Source organism: Amblyomma maculatum, chromosome 10 (assembly GCF_055883805.1).
Source record: "Amblyomma maculatum isolate TAMU_Amacu chromosome 10, ASM5588380v1, whole genome shotgun sequence".
Lineage (NCBI taxonomy): Eukaryota > Metazoa > Arthropoda > Arachnida > Ixodida > Ixodidae > Amblyomma > Amblyomma maculatum.
The window spans coordinates 25,529,031-25,552,325 of NC_139353.1; the positions used below are offsets into that span (position 1 = coordinate 25,529,031).

The following is a 23,295-nucleotide window of genomic DNA, read 5'->3' on the forward strand; positions in this document are numbered from 1 at the left end:
AAGCCGAGTAAGATGAGTCACAAAAACAGGCATCACAAAAGGTTCATTTTTCACCCATCCATTTATTTATACTATCACTTCCCTATTTACAAAAGAAGAGAAGAACAAGAAGAAAGAAGGGGTGCTTATACACCTCCGACAGAGAACGTGTTGGCAAACACGCAAAACTCCATATAACTCTCGTAAATCTATTTATAATATTGGCGCGTGCGCTCGTTCGGCAAGGTTTTCCTGACTGGCCTGCAAGCGCCTATCGCGCATGCGCAGCAACCAGAGAGTGCTCTTATTCATTCTGTCGCGTTTTAACCACTCATGTTATTCAAGTCTCAGCACACTATTCCATAACTTAGTTTAAGTTTTAGCGCTACATATTATGTCCAAGACGCTGAAAACTTGTGTTCTGTCATATGCCATTAGCTATTAATTTGTGTCAATATCTGAGTGGTGATGACATATGTGTGAGTGAAAGGTCTGTATAGTTGCTTGCCCAGTGGGAATCTTTGAGAATGGCTGAGCAAAATATAACGGGGCAAAAAGAAGAAGAATAATTCGGTGTACAAACGAGCTGCTAACTATCCTGCTTACAAGTGTGACTCTAGAAAAATTGCTCATGGGAAAAGTTGTACGCGACAGAGGTTAGAACGGGTCTCCGGCCGCTTTACAGAATGTGTCATTGTTGAGCTGAGCCGCAGACAGCATGGATAGTATGTAAGTTCACTGTTTTTCAATAGTTTCCTAGTCACTCAGAGCGCACCCGCAAGAGACTTTCTTGAGTACCGGTTCAAAATTAGAGTGGTATAGTTAACTTTTGAACAACACTGCTCAAATACCTCATCTACACTTACGCAGTGTACGCAATGCGCTTAGGCCACACCGATCACCGTGATACGGGCCAAGTATCACAAAGCTAACCCGATTATCAGCGTCTATTATTCTAGCGCAGTTTACCTCGCTCATAATAGTGAATGCTAAGCTGAGGTGCTCGTCGGTTTGTCGAAATCCACGAAGGTTTGGGTAACTTTGTAGGGTTTTTACTAACTGGCACGGCAACATGTTTGTAACAGTAATTAGATAGGCTGCGCAGGTTTGACTTGTTACGCTGCTTCTGAAAGCGTTAAGTGTTCCCAGTCGCACTGAACTCGACACGACTCGATGCTTCTCCAGTGGTTTCGCATGTAACCGGTTCAACAGTGTTCAAGTGCGTGTCCTTATCTGTGCCCGCAAAACATTTTTTTTTTTGTATCGTCTTGGAATATTACGCAACACCGCTATCACAATAGGTGCAAAACCAGAAAGTTGGGACGAAACGGGGGAAAATAAAAAAAAAAAAAGGGGGGAGGATCTGAACTTAAGAGGCAAACGGCGAATACAAGACACACATACTGTGATCTCATCGCCACTTCCACACATCGCGAAGATCGGCGTGGAAGGTTCAGCAACCAAACCGGAACAACCAGAACGATTTACAACTCACAGGACATCTGAATTTTGTTCCTCTGTACAAAGAACAAATTGGTGACAGGGATTTGCAATGCTGCTCTTGTGAACCGAGCAGTTGGTTGTAGCTGCTGTTTCCTAGCACCTTGGAAACCAGAAGGCGAGGCTCGATGCAAAAGCTTGGTCAAGTGAGCATAAATAAAAAAAAAAAAAAAGAAACTGTTACGTTTTCAGAATGTTTCATGTAACACCGGATGTTTCAGCACTGGCAACCGTGCGTCGAAGCAGCGGTGATCGTACGAAACAATTAAAAACATTTATTTTTCCTTCGTGCGCTTGCCGTTAGCATCGACTGGTGGAGCCTTAGTGCTGACTTTGACGACTGGCTTCGGCTATTGCTTGCACTTCGGCTTTGCTTTCACTCTCTCTCATGCGTGTAAAAGTGTTCATTAAGTTACAAGGAAAGTGCGAGTGCTTCGCACGTGACGTCACAGGCATGCAGTTCCTGACGAGCACACGATTATTTCAGACAGCGAGGTTTCAGCGAACCTGTAGCGAATCGTCACTTACGTGCTTCTCGGGCTAGCGCTAAAAAATAGCTTTTCATTCATTGAGGTTGCAAACCTGCAGCTGGAGAACTGGCTGGAACATTTTTTGCGGAGGAGCTCTGGTGTCAGTTATCTTTTTTTTTTTTTTTGAACTCCAGGAAAGGAGGTAGCTTGCAAGTAGCCAGATTAATAATGATGGTTTTGAAGGAATTGAAAAAATTAAGCTTACCACCCTCGATTACTCTAGCAGGTGTTCTGTACTCGTTGGTACTTAAAAGCTTACACTGGAGAGAAGTGCGTTCGCTCTGCAGTGTATACGTCGCTGGTATGGTTGGTTATCCACAATAAATTCAAAATTTCTCAGTGTTTCATTAATATGCCATTTGTGTGGGATGTTTTGAACGAAGTTGCTCTTGCTCTACGTGCACTGTGACGCCAGGGAAGGCATTCCGAACGCACTTGGGCTGGGGTTGGGTGAGGCGTACACGTTCGCTGAAGTCGTCAAGAAAACGGCATTATAGTAACGTGCTTGCATTGCACGTGACGCGAGCTCCGTCTGGCAGAGCGGGAGACTAGAATCTATACAAGAAGGGCTGATGAAAAAAAAATAGACAAAAAGGAGGTGAGTGCCTTCACAAACACACACACGTCGTAGGCATAAGCGATTCGTGCCACCAGTTCAAGGTCCACAGTCAATGTCTCTGTACACACGCACACACAGACACACACAGTCACGCAAAGCGTACATACACGGTGTCTTTCGAGGATACACAAGATCTTCGTTTTTTTGGAATAGTCAAGAAGACCAGTTCAAGATTGCGTGAAGCAATAGTCTTCGTTCACCTTCTTTTTGCACTCAACATCGCGGTTTCTTCTTCGTCGACATGGCTTAGGGACAAGCCGCTGGTCCTTGCCGATGCCGAGACGTTGAATTTTGGTTTGCGTAGGGCACTATAGGGGCCCTACCAGTGACACGCGATTGCACACACCAGAACCGACACCAGGTCACACACACCACGTTGTTGCCGGCACCAGCTGGAGCGTAGCTGGCACTGTCTCGTTCGATGATATTCACTTGCCTCGTAGAGACTTCTCGCTTTTTTTTTAACCCGATGGAACAAATTTTCCAGCACCCGAAGTGGATAATTTTAGGGCGCCGAAGACTTAACAAAAGATATGTAATTTTCTTTTCTTTTTTTCATTTCAGGACGAAAGGTTCGCTCGGCTTCTGCACTTTAAGAATTCGACGAGACGCGAGGAGAAAAGCAAACGCAAACGAGTTCTCTCGAAGCAGTTTGTATGCTACTTGTTACCACAGCCGAAACAAAGCTTTGTCCATTTCTTCTTATGACAAACATCGGACAAAAGGCTCTCCATGGTTGCGCTTTGTCTATTACGCACCTCGAACGCACAGCTGTCCGTAGTAGAGTACCGCATTGTCTAAGGAGGTTGATGGTCCAGCTGGCCCATTCCGAGCTTAATAGTTAGCGACTAGCTTACTCGGGAGGAGCTGGACAGTCTTCGGACGATGAAATGATGGAACCTTTCCTGTTGTTATAGCTTCTCGAAGCACACAGCGCACTCATCGACAGGGAGGCGAACACAGCCCGCTGGAGCTGCCGGAAATCTGCCCCTCGATTCTGCTTTTCATGATGCACTTCCTAGGCCAGCTCTTCGTGCGGCATGCCTTGGTCGAAACTTATTGGTTGAAGACAGCAGGGGCGATGCGGTCGTTGGCAATTGGGTACCGCAGGCATCTTCTGGACTGGCTTAATTTCTTGTGCACTTTCGCGAGAGTTGCCACGTGTTTCATTTTCTTGCGCTGAGTCGTTCACAGGTCACTATTATGTGGAGGGACACCAAGAGGGCCGTAAGCGCTGAATTTCCCGAGGGTGCTTGATTCTCCTGGAATATCAGTCATTACTTTCTCGACAGTACTTCCAGTCCTGTCGTACCGTTGTGAAGCCGCTCTCGAGCTACGAGCAGTTCCAGGAACACTGCTCCCCTTGATCTGTTATGGAATTGGCTTATTTTGTGTGTGCATGATCTAGCGGCGAATATTTGACGTTGGAGCACCGCGGGTCTGCGAAGATGCTCAACATCCCGAACAGCCCTTCAATGCAGCGCTGTTAACCCAACAACGCCCGCCTCAGGCTCGACTCGTAAGTTCTTCGGAAGCCGTCCCTTCGAGTTCTCCTTCCAAGACCTGTCGTCCCAGCGGGCGCTCTGTCCGAGGTCGAGACTGTACGCCGGGGTGCCCTAGCTGGTCTCGTGGGACCTGCACAACACGGGTGCCTAGGATTCAGAGGCGGCGGAGCGTGCTTCGGCAAACCTGGGTCCAGCATCCCCGCTACGTGCAGAACATGGACTCAGTCCGTGCCGCCGCCGCAGCGGCCGCTGCTCCCCGGCTCTGCGCCGCCATTAGGTGCGGTTCCGGCGGGAGCAGGCAGAGCGGGGACCAGGCAGACTCGCCTGTCCCCGCAACTGATTGTCATAAGGCCTGGTAGTCTGGTGTCAAGCCCAGGCTGAGGTCGCTCAGCGCAGCCGCAGACACCAGCGGGTGTCCGAGACGGAAGCCGCTGGCTCCGGTCCCAGGAAGCATGGAGCTCGGGTCTCCTCCCGCTGCTGCAGCAGCCGCGGCGGCTGCCGCCGTGAGGGTCGAAGAAGGATGCACCGGTGGCGCCAACACGGGGGCGCTGGTCGAAGAAGAGCTCTTCAGGTCCGAGCCGAACAGGCCATTCATGCTGTGAGGGTGGTGCAAGGACAGTTCGGTGGTAGGCGTTGCCGGACTGCCCGGAAGTCCGCCAAGGTGGAGGTGATGCGGCACACCGCCGGAAGTGACGGAGGACGTTTGCGTCGGAGGGGGCGACGGCTTGCTGTGTTGTTGCCGATCCGCCTTAAGCAGTGTGCTGCTGTCGGGAGGACTCATGCAGCCTCCCGAGTCCGAACCGGATTTGCTGGAGTGGTTGCTGTTTCCTGATCCTTTGGTGGGCAGCTTGTCATTTGGGTCCCTGCGCAGTCAAGAAAGCGTGGGCGATGCCTTATGTAACTACAAGTTTTATAAGAACATGTTACGAGTCTAGCGAGACACCCGATTAGCGCGACACGAAACATCAAGAAGTCTAATCTATTTAGTTCAACGTCAAGAGCTACTTCTTACATCACTGCAAGCTCAGACTTTCGTGAAATGTGTTGCTATTGGTCCGTAAACATGTTATGCAAAAGAAAGCTCGCGGTGTTCGTTTGCACTTATTCAGTTCTTAATTTAACACAATCATGCTAGGGGCATACGCACCGTTCTTTCTTTTTCTTGGACACGAGAACAGAATCATTGGTTGTATGGCAAAACAGTCAAATACCAGCATAGGGAGGAAAAATGCAATTCGGCTGTTTATTCTTACCACACGTTAAAAATTAACAGTTACAAACCGGTGCTTCGGACCTAAAACGAAAATGTACGTTCAGTTACCAACTCAATAAAGTGCATTCCTTCTTCCACCTTCACTGTTGCCAAATATATAAGCTAATTAGAAGGCAATTAAAGAAATTAATAAGCTAGGTTCACACATGAAAACGAGGGGCCTAGCGCACGGCGCCGCTCACGTTACTATTGTTTGCGTTCAGACATAGGCCGGACGCGCTGTCTCCCCGTGAGCCGAACGCAATGCAGAGATCATCGCGCGCCCCGCGCTCTGATCAGAGCAGCGTACGTCCACGCCGATTCTATGGCGATGCCCTGCTGCGCAGCGTTAGATATGGCTTTCAGGCCAAGAGTTGGTCGTCGCTGTCTGGCCGGTTTTTTTACCGCGAAGAAACGAAGAAGCGAAAACAAAGGAAAAACAGACGTAACAAGACAAAAAAGCCGGCGAGAAAATAAGCGAATGGCACATTTCGTCTCGAGTCAGTCTGGCATTGCTGTGATGGCGGTGGTTCTCGTTCCACCGTCGCCACGCCTCTCGTTTCATCGCATGCGCATGGGACCAGAAAAATAGAAAAAAAATGGTTTTTATTTTGTTTCGGCTCCTTTCGCTTCTGCCCTTTTCGATGTTCCTCAACGGCTGCTGCCGCCACTGCTGCCTCAATCGCCACTTCTTTCCGCCATGATTTATTTACAGCGCCCTCTCGTGGCCTTTTGTATCGTTTGCGGAGCCTTCGCTTCCTCCTCCTACTCCTCCTCCTTTCTCTCTATCTCCAACCTTGCTGGGCGCCTCATGAAGCATTGCGTCGTCTCTCTCCTCTCCGCTTCCCCTCTCATCTCATCTCCTCTCTCCCTTCCTGGCGCCCTGACAGTCCCTCCTCTTTGATTCATTCAAGGATTCGCGCCGCTCGGTGGCGCGATGATATAGAGTCCGCCCTGTCTCGGTGCGCGTCTGTGGAACATCCAGAACTGCTTTCTTCTCGTATTTTACCCTTTCCTCTTTTTTTTGCCATCTTGGTGATTTTCCTGTTGTGCTCTGTTGATTTGGCTTCGCGCATTACCCCCTTCGCCCGCCTACACTTCGTCTGGAAAGGTTCGGTGCACTGCTTGGGAGGCTACTGCTCTGGCCGATCCATTCTGGTGGCAGGGAAGGAAGCACGAACCTGCGCGTGTACTTGCGCTAGCTCAGCTGCCCACGGCTTCCCAACCAACACTTGAAGAGGCAGTATGTAGCTTTAATTCGTGTGTTCGACTTCGTACGTTCCGGACAATACCATTTCCATTTCCACGAACCCGTATCTACATCACCAATATGGACTATTAGGAAAAGTTTAATGAGGCATCTCACAGACTGTTGGCCCCTTTCATTTCAAATATATATATATATTAACGCAATCGCTTTAATGCGAAACACATACTTGCATCTCGATGGCCACACAGGCTGAGTTGCAGAACGGGATTCAATGCCTTAAATTTATTAGTCTTACTCCGTCAAAAGGAGGACATAATCTTGTCTACGCTCGAGTTCCGGCGTTACCCCCTAGTGAATAAACCTTATGCGTCACAATAACCTCATACAGATTTCTCGTACTAAGCTCATACAGATCTCATATAATCTCATACAAAATCGTTAAACATATGAGAAATATATGAGATTGTATGACATTTGTATTAGTTTAATATGAGCTTAGTATGAGAAATCTGTATGAGGTTATTGTGATTCATGCGGTTTTTTTCGCTAGGGCCGTGTCCGTGCTGCAGTTTATAACGTAAGCATTAGGTCATTAGTGATCTGGAGAGACCCTTTGAATAATTCCGGATAGATTATCAGCCTGTCGGAAATCTTGTCTTGCAAAGACACTGGTGTCGCATATGACTTACTCGAGCAACAGGTAGGCATCTTCTTGCAATTCCTTGCTGGCATTAGCAGCACGCACACGTAGCGTACATCATTAATCACCGGCTCGGCAGTGGCATCCCATCGGAGCGCTCCGACCGCGATCACAAGTTTCCGAGCCGGAAACGCGAGCGGCGTTCGTGTAGCGGATTAGCAGAATCATTCACGGTTTCGCCTCGGCCAAAACGGTGCCGCGCACCTGTCAAGCCGAGCACATATGTCCGAGTGGCTTCGAAGACTGCTGCTCCTGCATATGCTCCCAGGTATCCTACCTATGCCTTCCTGTGAATATTCCTTATCGTGTGAGCATAATAAGAGCGACCATATGCAAGCAACGGATATGCAGAAGGAAATGTGCACGCTCTTGTGAATTTCCTCCCATACATGTTCCATTTGTATACAGTGTAGATTTCCCCTGTTTATTCTCAAGGTTCCTGACTTGCGCGTATATTTCCTTTGTGTACCTTTTCTTACTTATCCTCTCTATGTCAATAGAGTAAAGTGGGTCATACATTTTGTTCACTCCTTTAAAATACGATAATTTGGACTCCACATAAAGATAATCCGGGATACAAACTTGACAATGCAGAAAACATTTAGAATAAACAGTGACAGCAAATATCCCCCTCTTTATCTTGCACGTGTCATGTCGTCCTACTTTTGACACGACTCGGCATTACAAACGAATTATCAAGGCTCTCTACGCGGAGCTCCGTAACTTCAGACACCACCAAAACACAACCTTGAACTCACGCAGCCTCACGAAGACCGCAATCCTCCGAAAGCTTCACTCCAACACACCCCAACAGCCGGAAGTGACGTCGGGACCTGTTCCTCACCCTATAAGTCAATCTGGACCATCGGCGCCTCTTCGGCTGCCCAGATGACATCCAAACTTCTTTCGAGCCTCTCACCACGTGGCCTTTACTTCCTTATGTGGAGTACGTAGCTGGCGGCCGGTCAGTTCGATGGCCAAAGCTAGGTCCCTGGTTCTCCTCGCCCTGTATGTCATGAACGATTTATTTGTTGCTCTCATTTTATCTCCGGCTCTGTACACACTCCAGGGTAACCGTGTAAGCTTTCTCGTGGACGATGTCCACAGAACGTCACCTCGAATGTCACCGTCGCACATTTTGTTCATGAATTGAAATGTTCTGCCCCTCTCGGCTCTTTATCTTTATAATATTGGTATTATATTCTTTAAGATTCTTCACCATCAGCTCCCATTTAGCATTTTTCCTCTCGGCAGGATCAAAAACGACAGCGTTACACGGTTCGCTCTACGTAATAATTTTCTACTACCTAAGGTCAGCACTAACTACGGGAAACAAGGCCTTCAATGTCCGTCCATATCATTTTGGAATTCTTTGAATTTCGACATTAAGCAAACTAATACACTTTCTTTGTTCAAGTTGAAATTTAAAACATTTCTTCTTAATTTGTGATTTCTTTATCTTTTGTGTCGCGGAATTCGTGTTTTTGTACTTTTTTTCTGTATTCTATTTTTGTATCTAAATCTGTCGGCAATGCACTCTTTACTATGAATTTCGTTATTTATTTTCAGTGTTGCTTCATAAATTTTCTCACAATAATATTATTCATTATGTTGCCTATCGAAATCTATTACCATGGGAGGTCCCACCTGTGGTCTTGTACCATGGAACCTCTCGCTGTATATTCTTGTACATTGTTTTCTTTATTCGAAAATAAACTTCAACTTCAAGAATGCATGTGCAGTTTTCCGCATAGCAAGGGTCTGTATATATAAACTTGCATGCAGAAATGTGTTAGAGGCATCGTGCATATTAAGCATGTCTGCAGCACGTAATATCCGCATATCGGGATCGGCGCATTATCTTTTGTAGCAGCAGTTAAAAGCCTCGTCCACCGCCGGACGAAGTGACGCAATTTGACCGCATAATTTCGACTGAAAAATGTTGCTGCCTGTTTAAAACTGGCCGACTAAATTTTATTCCATTGCTTTTCTTCCTCTATGTCGATTGGTAACTATATATGCTCGGGAACTTTGAGGCCTGCTCGGACAAGAGTATTTTGTTGGAAATGTGTACACTAAACAAGAACACTCAACTGCCATGAAAGCCTGCACACCTGTACATGGCAACGGTGAAATATTTTTTAAAAATTTCGCGGTATATTTATTAGTCAATGAAGCGAACGGTTTAAAAGCGCGATTTAGCTCCATTAAATGGTCGTATAATTGTGGTCACTGAATTAGGTATTTATCAAATCAAATCAACTTTATTCAGCATTTTTCTTTTGTCCTGATGAACACAAAAGAAATGCTAGGGTAGGAGCAAAAAGCTACAAACGCAGTAGCTTGACGAGGTTCCTACCCCTCGTTTATGTGCTCCACGTCTCTGCGATTCTTTCAATTTGTAAATCAAGAAGGTAGTTTTTTTTCTTTAAATTCTCAAGGTCAATGGAAGAGTCTCAAGGCATGGTTCCTGCGGACGTCGACGTATCAAGGAGTATAACAGCATGCCCTGCGGACATGGTGAATCCAAAGTTTCAGAGGGGTTAACCAAGCTTGTTTGGTTACGTCTGTGGTTCTCCAGGCATTGGTCTCCTTTGATAATTGTTAAAAAAGGGGTGGAGTGTGGAGGACGTGTTTTCCTGCGGACGCCGCAGGTCGCAAAATCGGGGTATGGGCAGAGAAAAAGGAAGAAGACGGCTACACAGTATGAAAGAGCACTGAACAAGAGCCTTATTTCGCAAGCCGAGCCAACTTTTCGACAACGGGAAATGTATTCAGGCAAGAGTTAATACAGCTAACGCTGACAAAAAAGAATAATAGTTGCCAAGGTCAACGCATGGCTTGCAGGATGTTGTATTACTTCAGTAACGAATTCCAACGAAGAACAAAATATATGGTTTGATGCTTCCTTTCATTGCACAAATGCGGAGAGGCCAAATTCTATATATATATATATATATATATATATATATATATATATATATATATATATATATATATATATATTGTGAAAGAAGGCTAGGTTGAGACGGCAAGGTCGTGACGGCAAGGCCAGCGATGCCTTGTCTAGCGTTTTAATCCGATGACAAAACCCAGGCGCGTGCCGGAGCCGGCGCCGCGGGACGATGATGATGGTATGTACAAATGAAAGAGGAAGATCATGGCATGTACAAATTAAAGAACATCCACGGAAGGCTCGCAATATATATATATATATATATATATATATATATATATATATATATATATATATATATATATATATATATATATATATATATATATTTCCGCATCAATGCAATATGGTGAGTGGCGACCGTGAATCAGGGTGGGGAGAACTTTAGTGCACACGTATACGCTGCATCCAACATAAGCCTCCACCTTTTCGCAGACACGACAGCGCATGATGAGACCAGGTACGACAGAGCTGGGCGGAGTCCCGCGCCGTGGTGGTGCAGTGGTTAGGTTGTCGACTACTGTTCCCAAGGATGCGGGATCGAATCTCGGCCGAGACGGCCGCTTTTCGGTGGAGGCGAAAAGCAAGGCGCCCGTGTGCTGTGCGATGTCAGTGCACGTTAAAGAACCCCAGGTGGTCGAAATTTCCGGAGCCCTCCACTACGGCGTCTTGCCTTAGTCGCGTTGGGACGTTAAACCCTACAAACCACAAACCACGGAGTTGGGCGGAGAAAATCCGGGGCGAGCCTGGACGAGAGCAATAATGTCGCAAACTCCGTCCGTCCCCTGCGTTTTTCTCTTTTCGCTCGGTTAGACCGGCAACAATGGCGACGAGGTCGGACCACCAAACGGGCGCATATAAGATCTGCGCTGCCTTAAATGCAATCAGTCACACTCACAACATTACAAACTCAAGTGAACGACCATGCAGGCTTCAAAGCGCATATAAGATCTGCGCTGCCTTAAATGCAATCAGTCACACTCACAACATTACAAACTCAATTAAGTGAACGACCATGCTTGCTTCAGGGGCTTGCAAGCACCTCGCAATAATAAAAGAAAAAGCACTAGATCATTGTGTAGACCACAAGGTCATTAACACATTCTGAAACCACACGTAATTCTACACTGGGATATATGTGAGCTGAGTGCACATTCTCGCACTTAGATCCTCACACAGCGCGACATTTTCGGATTTCGAGCGCACCTGAAATCAAGATTCAAAGCAAAAGAATACGTAGAAAAACATGCTCAAGTTTCTCTTTAATTTTTTTTTTCTTGACCCTTCCTCATCTGCCGTTTTTATTTATTTTTTCTCTCTAATGTTCTCTTCTTCCTGCCATCTGCACGATTCCACGCCAGTGTATCCTGTTTCATGCCGACACGTCGTGCTCCAACGAAGGCTGCTCCTTGCCAAGGCCGACCCACGGCTAGCGCACGAATGCACGGGCCGGTATGGATGTCGCACGCACGTCTGCGGTCCGTGCAAAATCGCCACCGACCACGACAAACGTGCCCGGAGCACCCTTCGCGTGCGCGGCTCTCACGTCGCACGAGACGAAGTCTCTCGAAACGGTCTCGTGTCTCTCGGTATCGGTTTACATGATCTCTTTGTCGGATGCCTCAGCGCACGCCTCTAAAGCCATCCTGTACGCAACGAGCATCCCAATGTTCCTGCTGCTCGAGGATTATGATCTATGTAGCTGTTGCGAGCCAGGCTTAGCGGCATCCTTAGGGGCTGTCTAATAAATCACACCTGCTTTATAATCTCTTTACTGCATGCGCCTCATCATTCTTTCTTGTCTCGTGCTTTCAGGAAGGATGTCTGGCCGATAGTGAGGATTCGGAGTACTTCAAACGCAAAATATGTCATTAATAAAAATATATATTTTAAAGTAACAGCTTCGGAAAGCGATGCAGATTCATATACGATTACGAACAATAACGGTTCATATTTCAGGGAGATAAGTGCAGATAACACATAACCTGCCACTATTTTCTTTTTCTCACTACAGTAGACACATATTCCAGCGGTTTCCTTGTGGGGGGCATTTTTCTGCAAGAAAGATGGCGGCTTATATAGCGCTCGACCAAAATGTCTGGGACCCGGGACCTTGCTATTCCTTCCTCCTTAACGGACATGAGTGGCCTGGAGCAGTATTTTGTGAGAATTATGTTTTTAATTTTACACAGCTCTACTAAGCCTATCATGCCCCCCCCCCCACATAATTAACAAGCGTTAAAAGAGACTTGGGATCACCATGTATCGCCATGGAGGTTTAGAATCACCAGCAAAATGTTTTGGCTAATTTTCCTGCGGTGTCACTTTGTGCACAAGGGAACCTACATTCCCTATACAAAGTACATTTTTAGGCTGAAATCGGATTTAACCAATTTATTAATAAATCTTTTAAATCGCAGCTCACTGTTCTGGCCCATATTCACTATGCGGCCGAATTTCACATAGTATGCGAAATAAAATTCATTCATTCATTAAACACGCGTCACGTTAGCCAGAAAAAAAAATTCACGCAATTTTTTCGTTTGGTATAACAGAGAAATAGAGAGAATAGAATAGAAAGGCAGGGAGGTTAACAAGGCGATGCCCAGTAGGCTACCCTCCGCCCACCCCCGCGTTACTGCGTCAGCCTACTCCATAACAGCACGCATCTCCTAACAAGTTCCGAGCATAATTATGCGAAGTAATGTGAAACAGCTAAGACAAGCGAAGCTTTATTCACGTCCACGCGACAACGTAATCGCCTCATTGCGAAAGCTGCTGGCGTTAGTCGCCCCGGAAGGGGAGTGGTATAAACGCGGTCATTAAATAATTTATGTCGGCATCAGCGTACGACCTTCGGCATAAGAACCCAGCCCAGAGTGTTTAGCCTTAAAGAAAAAAAAGTGTTTAAAAAATAAATATGATACGGTTCTACTAAGAAGCAACAATAGCCCCCACAATGTATCATCGTATTTTTTTAATGTTACGTTTCCTCGGAGTGCGAGGCGAAGCCGAGAGGGAATATGGCAGCTGCTTCCTTTCCCATTGTCCCGGTTCCTCTTGAGCGCGTGGAAAAGCGCAACCGCGAATAAAGACCCGCATCACCTTCTCCGTCTCCACAATTCTCCTTTCACGTAAAGCCTTCTCTTGCGCTCTCTCCCTTCGCGGCACCGGTCTCCTTTTTCTCGCGTGTGCATTTTTCGATGTAACCCCCATCTCACGCACCGCCCATTCGCTATAGCGGGAGAGGACTCACTTGCGCGGAGGTTGAGCCGGGTCGATCGAGTTGCGTGCATCATTCAGAGATTAGAGGCACCGTAAAGAAATGCGGCATAATAGGAGTACTGCTAATATACTGAGGGATAACGGCTTGGTCCGGATAGGAAACTAAGTACATTGAAGAAGTTAAGTGAAGAAGTAAGCGTTGTCGCAGTTTGATAAGTTCGCCTAGCAATTCCCCTCAAAGATGTGTCCAAGTACTAGCACGTGTGGAAAACTGTGTGCAACACTCTCTCCAGCTTTCTTCCGAAATTTGTCTACGCCATATATATATATATATATATATATATATATATATATATATATATATATATATATATATATATATACCGAAAAAAGGACAACGAGCAGTGCCACATGAAAATAAACAGTGTTCTTAAGGCGAAAGCAAATACGATGAAAATTATGTACTCGCAAGGTATATCGTGTGAGACGGTCGATTGTGAAATGAGCAGGCACGGAGGTATCGTGGAACATAGGACGATCGTATTGACTTGCGATATACGGATAACATATTATTCTGTGGTGACGATGATTGGAATGAAAAAAAAAAATCCCATTTTATTTTATTGCCTGGAACGAAGTAGTTTGCCACGAGCAAGCGGTTCCAAGGTCAAGTCAATAAAGGAGTTGCGAAAACTCACGCGTTGAGTTTCTTTGTTTAAACACGACGAGTAGACCTTATAGGCCTAAGGGAAGCTCAAACACATTCATCTCGTGAAAACTACCTGCAGGAATTCAAGCGCGGACATGAAAGAATGTGATCTCCCCAGGCAGTGCAAACTGTTGGCCAAATATTGGTACTATATTGGCAATTAATTGGTTCTATATTGAACCAGTCATTGCTAATACAATGCCAATATTGGGCCAACAGTTCGTGCTTCGTGGGTCTGCTGACATCTGTCCCGGTACTGCGTTTTGTTATGAAGACTGTTCAGAACGTAAGAGAATGCAGCCATGCGCGTGAGGCAGCGCGTTATAGTACTTATCCACTGGCCGCTACGGCGACGCGTCGACGCGTACGCTAAATTTTTGGTCGTCCACGCAAAATGATGTGGTTACCTCCCCTTCCCTTTGATTAAATTTAAGCTTATCTGGCTTGGAAATTGATTGTGTTAAAGAAATGCTGAGCGTGCTGTCAAAGTTACACCATATATGCCTTTAAAATAGAAAAGCTGAGACGGTATCGTTGGGTTGTGTAGATCTTCATATCTGTTTTGTGCACGCTGGGTTATTTTGTGATGACCCTGCTGTGGTGGCTCAGTGGCTATAGGGCGCTCTACAGACGAATCCAAGGACACAGGATCGAATCCCGGCCGCGACGATCGCTTCTCGATGGAGGCGATGCCAGTGCACATTAAAGAACCAGCTGTCGAAATTTCCAGAGTCTTCCACTACGGCATCTCTCGTGACCTGAGTCGTCTTGGAACGTTAAACACTATAAATCAAACCAAATCAAACTGTCTTTTGAGATTAACTGTAAAAATAGTATAAAACCAACATTAAATCGACAATACTGTACTACAGCGTTAATTTAAATTCCTATATGATTTGCCGCCAGGATTGGAGAAGCTCGGGAATACTGCTGAAAAGAAACCTTGCGGCCTGGGGACTTTTGACAAAGGTTGTAATTTTTCACAAAATTCGGGGTGTAGGCCCAGCCGATATCTCCGGCAGCGCCTATGGAATTCGTCACATGGTCGAAACGCTACACTCACTGCATGCAACTTGACCGCACATAATCGCGCAGCATCCAGCGCGGGGAACGATTATTTTGCCTCCCTCGCTCTTTCCTCTCCTTTAATGCGCCGGACTTGTGGTAATCTCTTTTCCCCTCACGCTTGGCTTTGCGTTGAAGCTCACGCGAGCGGCGAATCGTGACCCTCTACGGTGCAGCCGTTCTTATTGTTCGCTGATTCGCCATCACCCCTGTTCCTAATTTGAACCCGCAACCACCAACCGCCGGCCTCCCCTGACCCCAACACGCAATCCGTTTCTAGCAAATCGGTCCCCCTCTCTCGCAGTTTGAGGCTGAATTTTCCCTCCTGCTGCTCTTCTTTTTCTTTCCCTTTTCCATTCTAAACCATCGCAAAAAATAAAAAAAGGGCATGCAAGATCACATGCCCATAGCGGGGAGTCCAAAATAATGTTCTTAGCTTTATGTGTATTCCAGGTTCGCTAAATTTCTTTTTTCTCAAATTGTAAAGGAGCTGCCTAATATTTTAACCAAGTCAATCCTGGAGCCACGAAAAGAGTAGCGAACAATTATACATAACCAAGGAGAGGGAAAAAAAGAACATTAACATACAACACCTAGAATATTTACGTAATTTTTTTGTGAAGAGAAAACGAAGCAAACAGAAATTTACGGTTATTTAGAAATTAGCGCAACATCAAATGCAAAGACGCAATGGAAGTGCGATCTGCGTAAAAGCGAAATATATGTAACTTGTATTCTGCTGAAAAAAATTGGTCGTAATTACGACGTGATATGCCTTGTGTATTTTATTTTTCACAGCAACATATGCTTCGTCTCGAAATTATCCTTAGCTATTGATTTTGTCAATCTCGCTGCATACCTGAGGGTTACCACTTCTTGTCAACGCAACATCTTGGACAGGCGGAAACTGTAAACTCGCACAGCGCTTGCTTGTTCACTCCTTACGAAGCATGTATACTAGTCCTTTGGTGTTAACCATTGGCTAAAGGGACTGCCAATCTGGGCCAGAACCGAGCTCAGAACACGATGGTCAGGAAAAAGAAAAAGCGCCTAACAGTAAATGTGTTTTAATATCAACCCAACCATGTTTGTATATAAAAATGAAGAAAAATATTAGAGGCCACGTGTCGTTCCCTTCTGAACCGTTTAGCGGTGCTCATTTAGCCTTCGTGGAGGTCCTACCTCTCAGAGAAGGCAGGACCGAAAATCTTTTCGCCTTCAAGAGATTTGGAACATTGCCAATTCATTACGAGCTGCACGGTGTGTGACTCTGAAGCAAGCCGCTTGAACTTTAAACTTTTGACAAAGACTGCCCACTCATCCGGTGGGTGTTTACTCGGTTTGGTTTGAAATAGAGATGATGATATGCAATGTGTGAGCGCAGCCGCTGATGGTTCTTTAGGTGAATCTTCGCACGAAGTGTTTAGAAAATACGAAAATGAATTACAATATTAGTGGCTGTTTAGACACATGGCTATGCCGGCCACAACAGCCTTCTCGTCAGCCGCATTTGCCATTGCCTGCATGTGGGCAACCTGGCTTCTCACCTGCGAACTGCCGTTGCTCACTCAGCACTCGTGAGACGCATAACGGTGCTCTCACCTTTCTCTCTCAAACCGGTCAAAAAAAAAAAAAAAAAAAAAAAAACGAAACAGAGGAGGATACGAGCTTCGTCATCGTTAGTGTCATAAGGTGCAAGGCGTAAGCGAAAAACATGGGAAAAGAAAGCTCGCGGTGGGAGGGGAGGCAGTTAAGAGAAAAGCAATACAGAAGTGAAAGAGAAAGAGAGATTTGTTGCTCGAATAGGCGGATTGTTAAACAGTGGTCCGGGAGAGGGCGTGACATTCCGGGGCAAAATAGTTTTGTGGGAGGACCTCGGCAGAACGGTGACGCGCATTGTCTGTGCAGATGAGCGAAGGGCGGCGGTGCGCTCATGACGATTCATTACCGAAATTACAGGGTGTGCGAGGTTGCCCCCAAGGGCACACAACAGACTCTCTCTACACGGCGAAGCGCGCACAGTCGCAAACCAGTTTCTTTTTTCCTCTAGTGGTTGTTTACTTTCGCTGACTCCGCCGTGTGCTGTTGTTGTTTCCCACTTATAACCAAGGGGCGTTGTGTGTGCGTGGAAGCCGTTGCCATTTGCGGTCGAGAAAACGTTTTCGCGCGGTGCAGCGTGGGAAAAAAACAAGAAAGGTGTATCTGTGAGTGCATTCCGCCTCCTATGAGGAGTTGCGTTTCTCATTTCGCGCGGTGATTCATTTTGTGTTCGTGAAGGATCTTGCCGTTGCTTCGACTTGTTTGCGGCACGCTTCTTGAAATATCCTTAAAGCATATTGCGCGCTTCTCATTAAACAGCTCACTGTACTGTCCCGGATTTACCGGAATCGCAGTAAATTACCACGTCTCCTGCACGTGCATATTAGGTATCAAAAGCATCGCGAACGACGTGCCGTGGAGAGGCACGCATCTAAAGGTTCGATGCGTAATGTTTTTGCTGACCCCAAAAAGATACGAAAAGGGTGTTCCTTATGCTGCTCGACCAAGCGACGTGTTCGATTCGTGCACTCTAGAATAGCATGTTAGTTAGATGGATTTATTGAAAGGAAAAGGCAGAGAGGTTGGCCAGAATTATTCAAATCTGGCCTGCTACTCTGCACTGGGGAAGGGGAAGGAGAGAAGAAAGAAGGTCATGATGGGTGACGATGTGGGAGAAGGCATATGAAATACATATACAGACAGAGTAGCTTGCTTTACAAGCGCAAATCAAGTCCGCTGTCGCACAAAAAACGGCAAATAGAGCACGCATTGCCTGGACACCCTTCCCCTTGTCCTGTCAAGCGCCCAGCAGCAGTTCCTCCAACAAAGGCCTCTTGTCCAAACGCTTCAAGGAAGCGGCTAGCACACTTCTTTCGCACGCATACGCTGGGCACACCAATAATATATGGTCCACAGTCTCTGGGATGCCACAAGTTGAACATTCCGGCGAGTCCATCTGTCCAATTAAATGTAAGTATAATGTAAAGAATAGCATGTTGAAATCTTAGCACAGGCTTGCATTCGCAAAATAAATATCGCGACACACCTCTAGCTTCCCTACCATCACCCTGGCGACCCCATTACAACCAAATTTAACAATATCCTTTGAACCGAATGATACTTGAGAATATTGCTACTAATATTATCGAGTCCGCTCTTTATTCCACGACACCTACTGAGGTATTGAATGAATGAATGAATGAATGAATGAATGAATGAATGAATGAATGAATGAATGAATGAATGAATGAATGAATGAATGAATGAATGATACAGGCGAGAATCCATATTTTCCACTTTTTCTTTCTGCTGAATTTGTTGTGATCATACTGTGAGAGCGAAAATAAGAATAACACTTCTTACATGGCGGTACCAAACAGTGGCCAAGCGGCGTCTTCACTGGCTGGCGCAGTGACCACGCCTGACTGCGTACCCATCACAGCAGCCACCCAGGCACCTTAAATGCACGCCGCGCACTTTCATTTATGGTGACAGCATGGTGGTGCCGTCATCGCTGAATGCGATTACTGTGCTTAAACAAACTCGCGTACAGTCAAATATCTCCATTTCCCTCATATTCACCTCAGTGAACTTGCCCGCCCTCTTCTCGACGCACATGTTCAACTTCACCCAGCTCTAAACAGCTCACTGTGTTCTTATTCGGAGGCCCAAGACGGTGTAAACGCGGTGGCGCTGGAAAGTATAGTTTTCAGTCAGTCAGGGCGTAAATCTACAGAGTACGGTTTACTCTCGTATTCCTTAAGCCGTGTTTTAACACTTGTCATTTAGATAGGAGATCGAATAATATAAAGCGCAGAGCCTATTGCAGCCACGGAAATCCCAGTGCTGAACGACAAAGCGTCACTAAAGGCACGCTGTGCCGTTCAGCACAGAGATATCCGTGGCTACAACGGGCTCGGCGCCTTATTAGGGCATTTTTTTTTAATCTACACAAGCTACACCAGTGCAGCAAAAATCCATTGTAGGTATAGGAGATTTTCTACACTGGTGTAGCTGGTGTAGGCTAAACAAATGGCCCTATTGTAACCTATGCCTGAAGCCACGCTTCACATGGAACGTTCAAGAATCAAAGCACTCATGATCGCACGCGGTGTGTACACATCACACGTCCCACGTCGTATAGCTCTTGCATGGTGGGACAGTGGCAATGAAGAAAGGAATGCGACCACATAACAGAGGAAGCTGGTAAAAGAAAAGCAAAACGCATAAAAGTGGCTGTTCACTAAAGGGCATCCTGCTTTTATACTTTCGTTCTCTTCGTGGCAGCGACAGAGGCAAGCCTGGTCTCCCTTCTCTCGCAACATCACCCTCCGACACTCGTGGAGAGTCGGTCCTCCTGACTTCCGGTGCAGAAAGAAAAAATGCGCTCTCCCATCCCTCCTCTCTCTGCGGGTCTAAAAATAAGTCTCTTCGCAGCAGACGCGCGCGCATCTACAGATGAGGAGGCTCTTTTCTCGGGGGCCCCTACAGAGCTTTTCGGAGAGAGCCGGCGTCCAGGGGCACGGTCGCGTATTCACTTTGCGTCCCAGGCCTTCTCCACCAGGCAGCGGCCGCCCAGTCGTATATGTGTTGCACGTGCAACGACCATGCTGTGCCAATTAGTACGAAGATGGTGAAACCTTGTCGTAACCCGCCTCGCTTGCGCTAACCCAACGCCAGAACAAACAACGTATACTATGACAATGAAAAGAGGAGCTGACAGTATGAAAACATTCGCAACCTGGACATTGTTCTCTTGAGAGGAAACTTTGTTGCACTTCTGGAGTACACTTCAGCTCCATTTTAGGTCCTCTTCAAGTGCATGCCCTTTCCCACTCTCTTAATCACTAACTGCTTAATTGGTGCCGCTGCTATCTCGCTCATGTAAATTAAAGTACTTTCTTACAACCTATCGCAGCATGCAAAAGACCGTTCTACTTAGGTACAATTTACCGCTTTAACCAAGCCGTACACAGGCATACCTGCGTGGCCTATAGAGTCGCATGCCTTAGTCGGAATCCAGAGGCCCCAAAGTTTTGATGTTCATCCCACCCTGCCACCTCTAATGAGCTACCTGAGGTTTCAGCTCCTGGCAGCTATGTCCTACCATATGGTCTCCTGACGTCACACAATCAACTGACCAATCAGAGCCAGGCCATATCACCTGCCAGCTATAACCTGCCATAGTGATGCCCGACAACGCCGGCAACACCGACGCCGGTTTTTCAGAAACAGCGGAACCTTCAACGCTACCGTTTAATGTTCAAGGAGGAAAAATGAGAGAGAGAGAGAGAGAGAGAGAGAGAGAGAGAGAGAGAGAGAGAGAGAGAGAGAGAGAGAGAGAGAGAGAGAGAGAGAGAGAGACTGGCCCACTGAGAGATTCATGTCAAAATGTCCTTTGCCTGCAGTACATGAGAAATGACTGCAGCTGGTGATGATGGCGATGACAAAGAAGAAAGAGGATGCTCAGGGGGTGATGAGAAAGACTGTCATCGTTCTGGACAGGGTTCAACTATTTCAATACCCCTGCCCGCCGTATGCACATTGAAACCCTTCGCAACACACATTTACCACAAGCCGACAACCTCTCATAAACCACGAGAATCGGTGTTTTGAAGTTTATTTCTATTTTGCGAATGTCGTCCTGCGTCTCCCCAAGGGTGGAAAAATGTTTTTGAGTTCATTAGCCTTTGCAGGGCACGCCGTCACTATATTTCATGGTATATGGTGAGGCAGGTGTATGTACAACTCCCTCAACCCTTGTTGACAGATAACAGGCAGTGTGCAACGGAAAGTGGTTGGGCCAGTGGTCAACGGCTTCAAACGGAAAGAGCACATAAGAAAACGGGACACGGATTACAGGATGACAGAGGCAAGCGCTAACTAAAAGGCGAACTTTATACAGTGCGGGCAAAGGTGGAGCCGGCCTCAGTTATGGCGAGAATGGAAGCATGCGCGATCGGAAGGTGGCTGCCACGTGGGAAGAACCCGATGGGTGGCTATGCTGTGGAAAGAAGAGGCTGTGATGAGTTCCGAACAATGCACAACCATAGGGTGGCTCTATCGATACACGCAGAAGGGCGGCTACCGTAAAAGTCGAACTTTGTGGCGAGAACGGACAAATGGCACAACATAAGGCTGAGAAAGAAAGGCGGAGGAGGGGGATGCCTGAGAGAAGTTGCTGAAGAGAGTTGGAACCGTAAAGTGGAAAGCGGAGAGGAGGAATAAGTCGGGGCAGACGAGAAGGATCGCGTTCAGTTAGCGCAGTCTGATGTGCTGTATTGAAGTATGAACGCAGAGAAAGAAAACGTGCCTGGCCACACCAACCACACGCCGCCCGCGAAGAGCTCGACGAGGCACGGCGACTCCTCTCACTGCTATAATGACCTCACGTAACCCATGGATAGGCCTCGCTCGATCCTCAGAACCGTTGGTCCAGCACCTGAAGAACATCTGCCTCTTATTGGATCACATGCCTCCTTTGTAACAATCAAGAACTGGGCTGAAGGATGATTAATTGTGGGGAAACAAAGAGTAGTGTATAAGGTCACGCTCGTATGCGTATACGAAGATAACACACTTTGAGGCATGTAACCTATGCCTAACTCGATGATGTATACCTTTGTAAAGGTTACAGCGCTAAAAAAGTTGCGTAACCTGTGCATAAAAAGAAGTAACCTTTACCATCTGTAACTTTTACAAAGGTTAAAAGTGGAAAGGTTACATTGTGTAACCTTTAAATTATAGGTATACTTCAATGTGAAAATGTGCACCTTTACAAAGATTACCCAAAGGTTACCGTATTTAGAGTGTAAGGTTTGGTTGAAGCAGAGCCTAATGCAGGGTGGTCTTCCATATCATAGCACCCGACTGTATGGTGCAGAGCATATGTGCGAGATAATAGAGGAAGAAATCAATTGTTTGGGCTAAGTACGTGTATATGCGTACGAGGAACCAGAGCCGCAGACGGGAGCAATTTAGCTTAGGTGTCGCCCAGGTGCATCATACGCTTAATTACAGGCGGAGCTTAAAGGTCCCCCAGATTCTCTGGCACGCAAGACGGGTCTGCTGCGCCCAATGAAGGATATCGAAACTAAGCAGGACTCAGTTAAAGACCGGGTTATCGGCTATTGAATATTCACCGGCGAATAAACGTTATATTGAATCCGACCGTATACATGTTCTAGGTTTATCGACAGCTTGATCTGGTTGCATGAAGCTGCCCTAGAAGTTCTTTTAATCGCTGTGACCAGAGTGACTCTCATAACAACGTACGCATTATCCTTCTTGTCACTGTCAGCATTCGATGACATTATAGCAGGTAACTAACGCTGGCAACATTGCTCGCATGCTCGTTATAGTGCCAGTAAGGACGTGTGCTCTGCGTACAGGGGAACGTCACAAAATATATGGTCCCTTACGTCACATCACCAACAAGCCAATGGTGGAGCAAGCGCTATTTTTCAGGGCGTCTTGTAATGGTAGCCTAACTGGCCTTCATCTACAATATAAGCACGAATTGCCCTATAAGGAAGTAAAAACGGAGTAGCGTGTCCTCTAGCGCGCTCCCTATAGAGTATGGTATTGTTTTCAACCTGTGGGTAGCTTTTCGCACAATAAATCTACAGAATTTTACACTGCTGGCAAGAGAGACATCTGCCCACCGCAAATAATATTTATTTGGTACAATTAGCAGTCGCAGAAGACATTTAACATCGGCACTAGAAATCATGAGGTTAGCATTTAGAGAAGGTCGAAAACTAGGGCAAAATATCTGCAACAACGAGAGCTTCTGCCCCTTACGCCGAATCTATTTCGCATTTTTGGTGATGAAAATGTACGCCAGGGATTGGGCAGTATGCCCGCTGCTGATAGGGAGTGCATTAGAATACATTATGCTCCCTTTTTACTCCGTTATAGGTTTATTTGTGTTTAGTGAGTACTCCTGCTCTTCTCTCGGGACCTTCAAACCTCGCAAACTCTCTAACCAAATGCACTTCGTATTT

General features: G+C 46.4%; 1 protein-coding gene across 1 annotated transcript in view; it reads right to left on the bottom strand.

The window, feature by feature from the left end:
• Nucleotides 1-1,638: 1,638 nt before the first annotated feature.
• Nucleotides 1,639-23,295, bottom strand: part of LOC146175928 (homeobox protein six1b-like) — a 62,600-nt gene continuing 40,943 nt past the window's right edge. Inside the window, exon 2 of the mRNA XM_084582296.1 lies at nucleotides 1,639-4,996. Coding sequence (XP_084438422.1) covers nucleotides 4,477-4,996 — 520 coding nt within the window. The 3' untranslated portion in view covers nucleotides 1,639-4,476. The remainder of the gene's footprint in view (nucleotides 4,997-23,295) is intronic.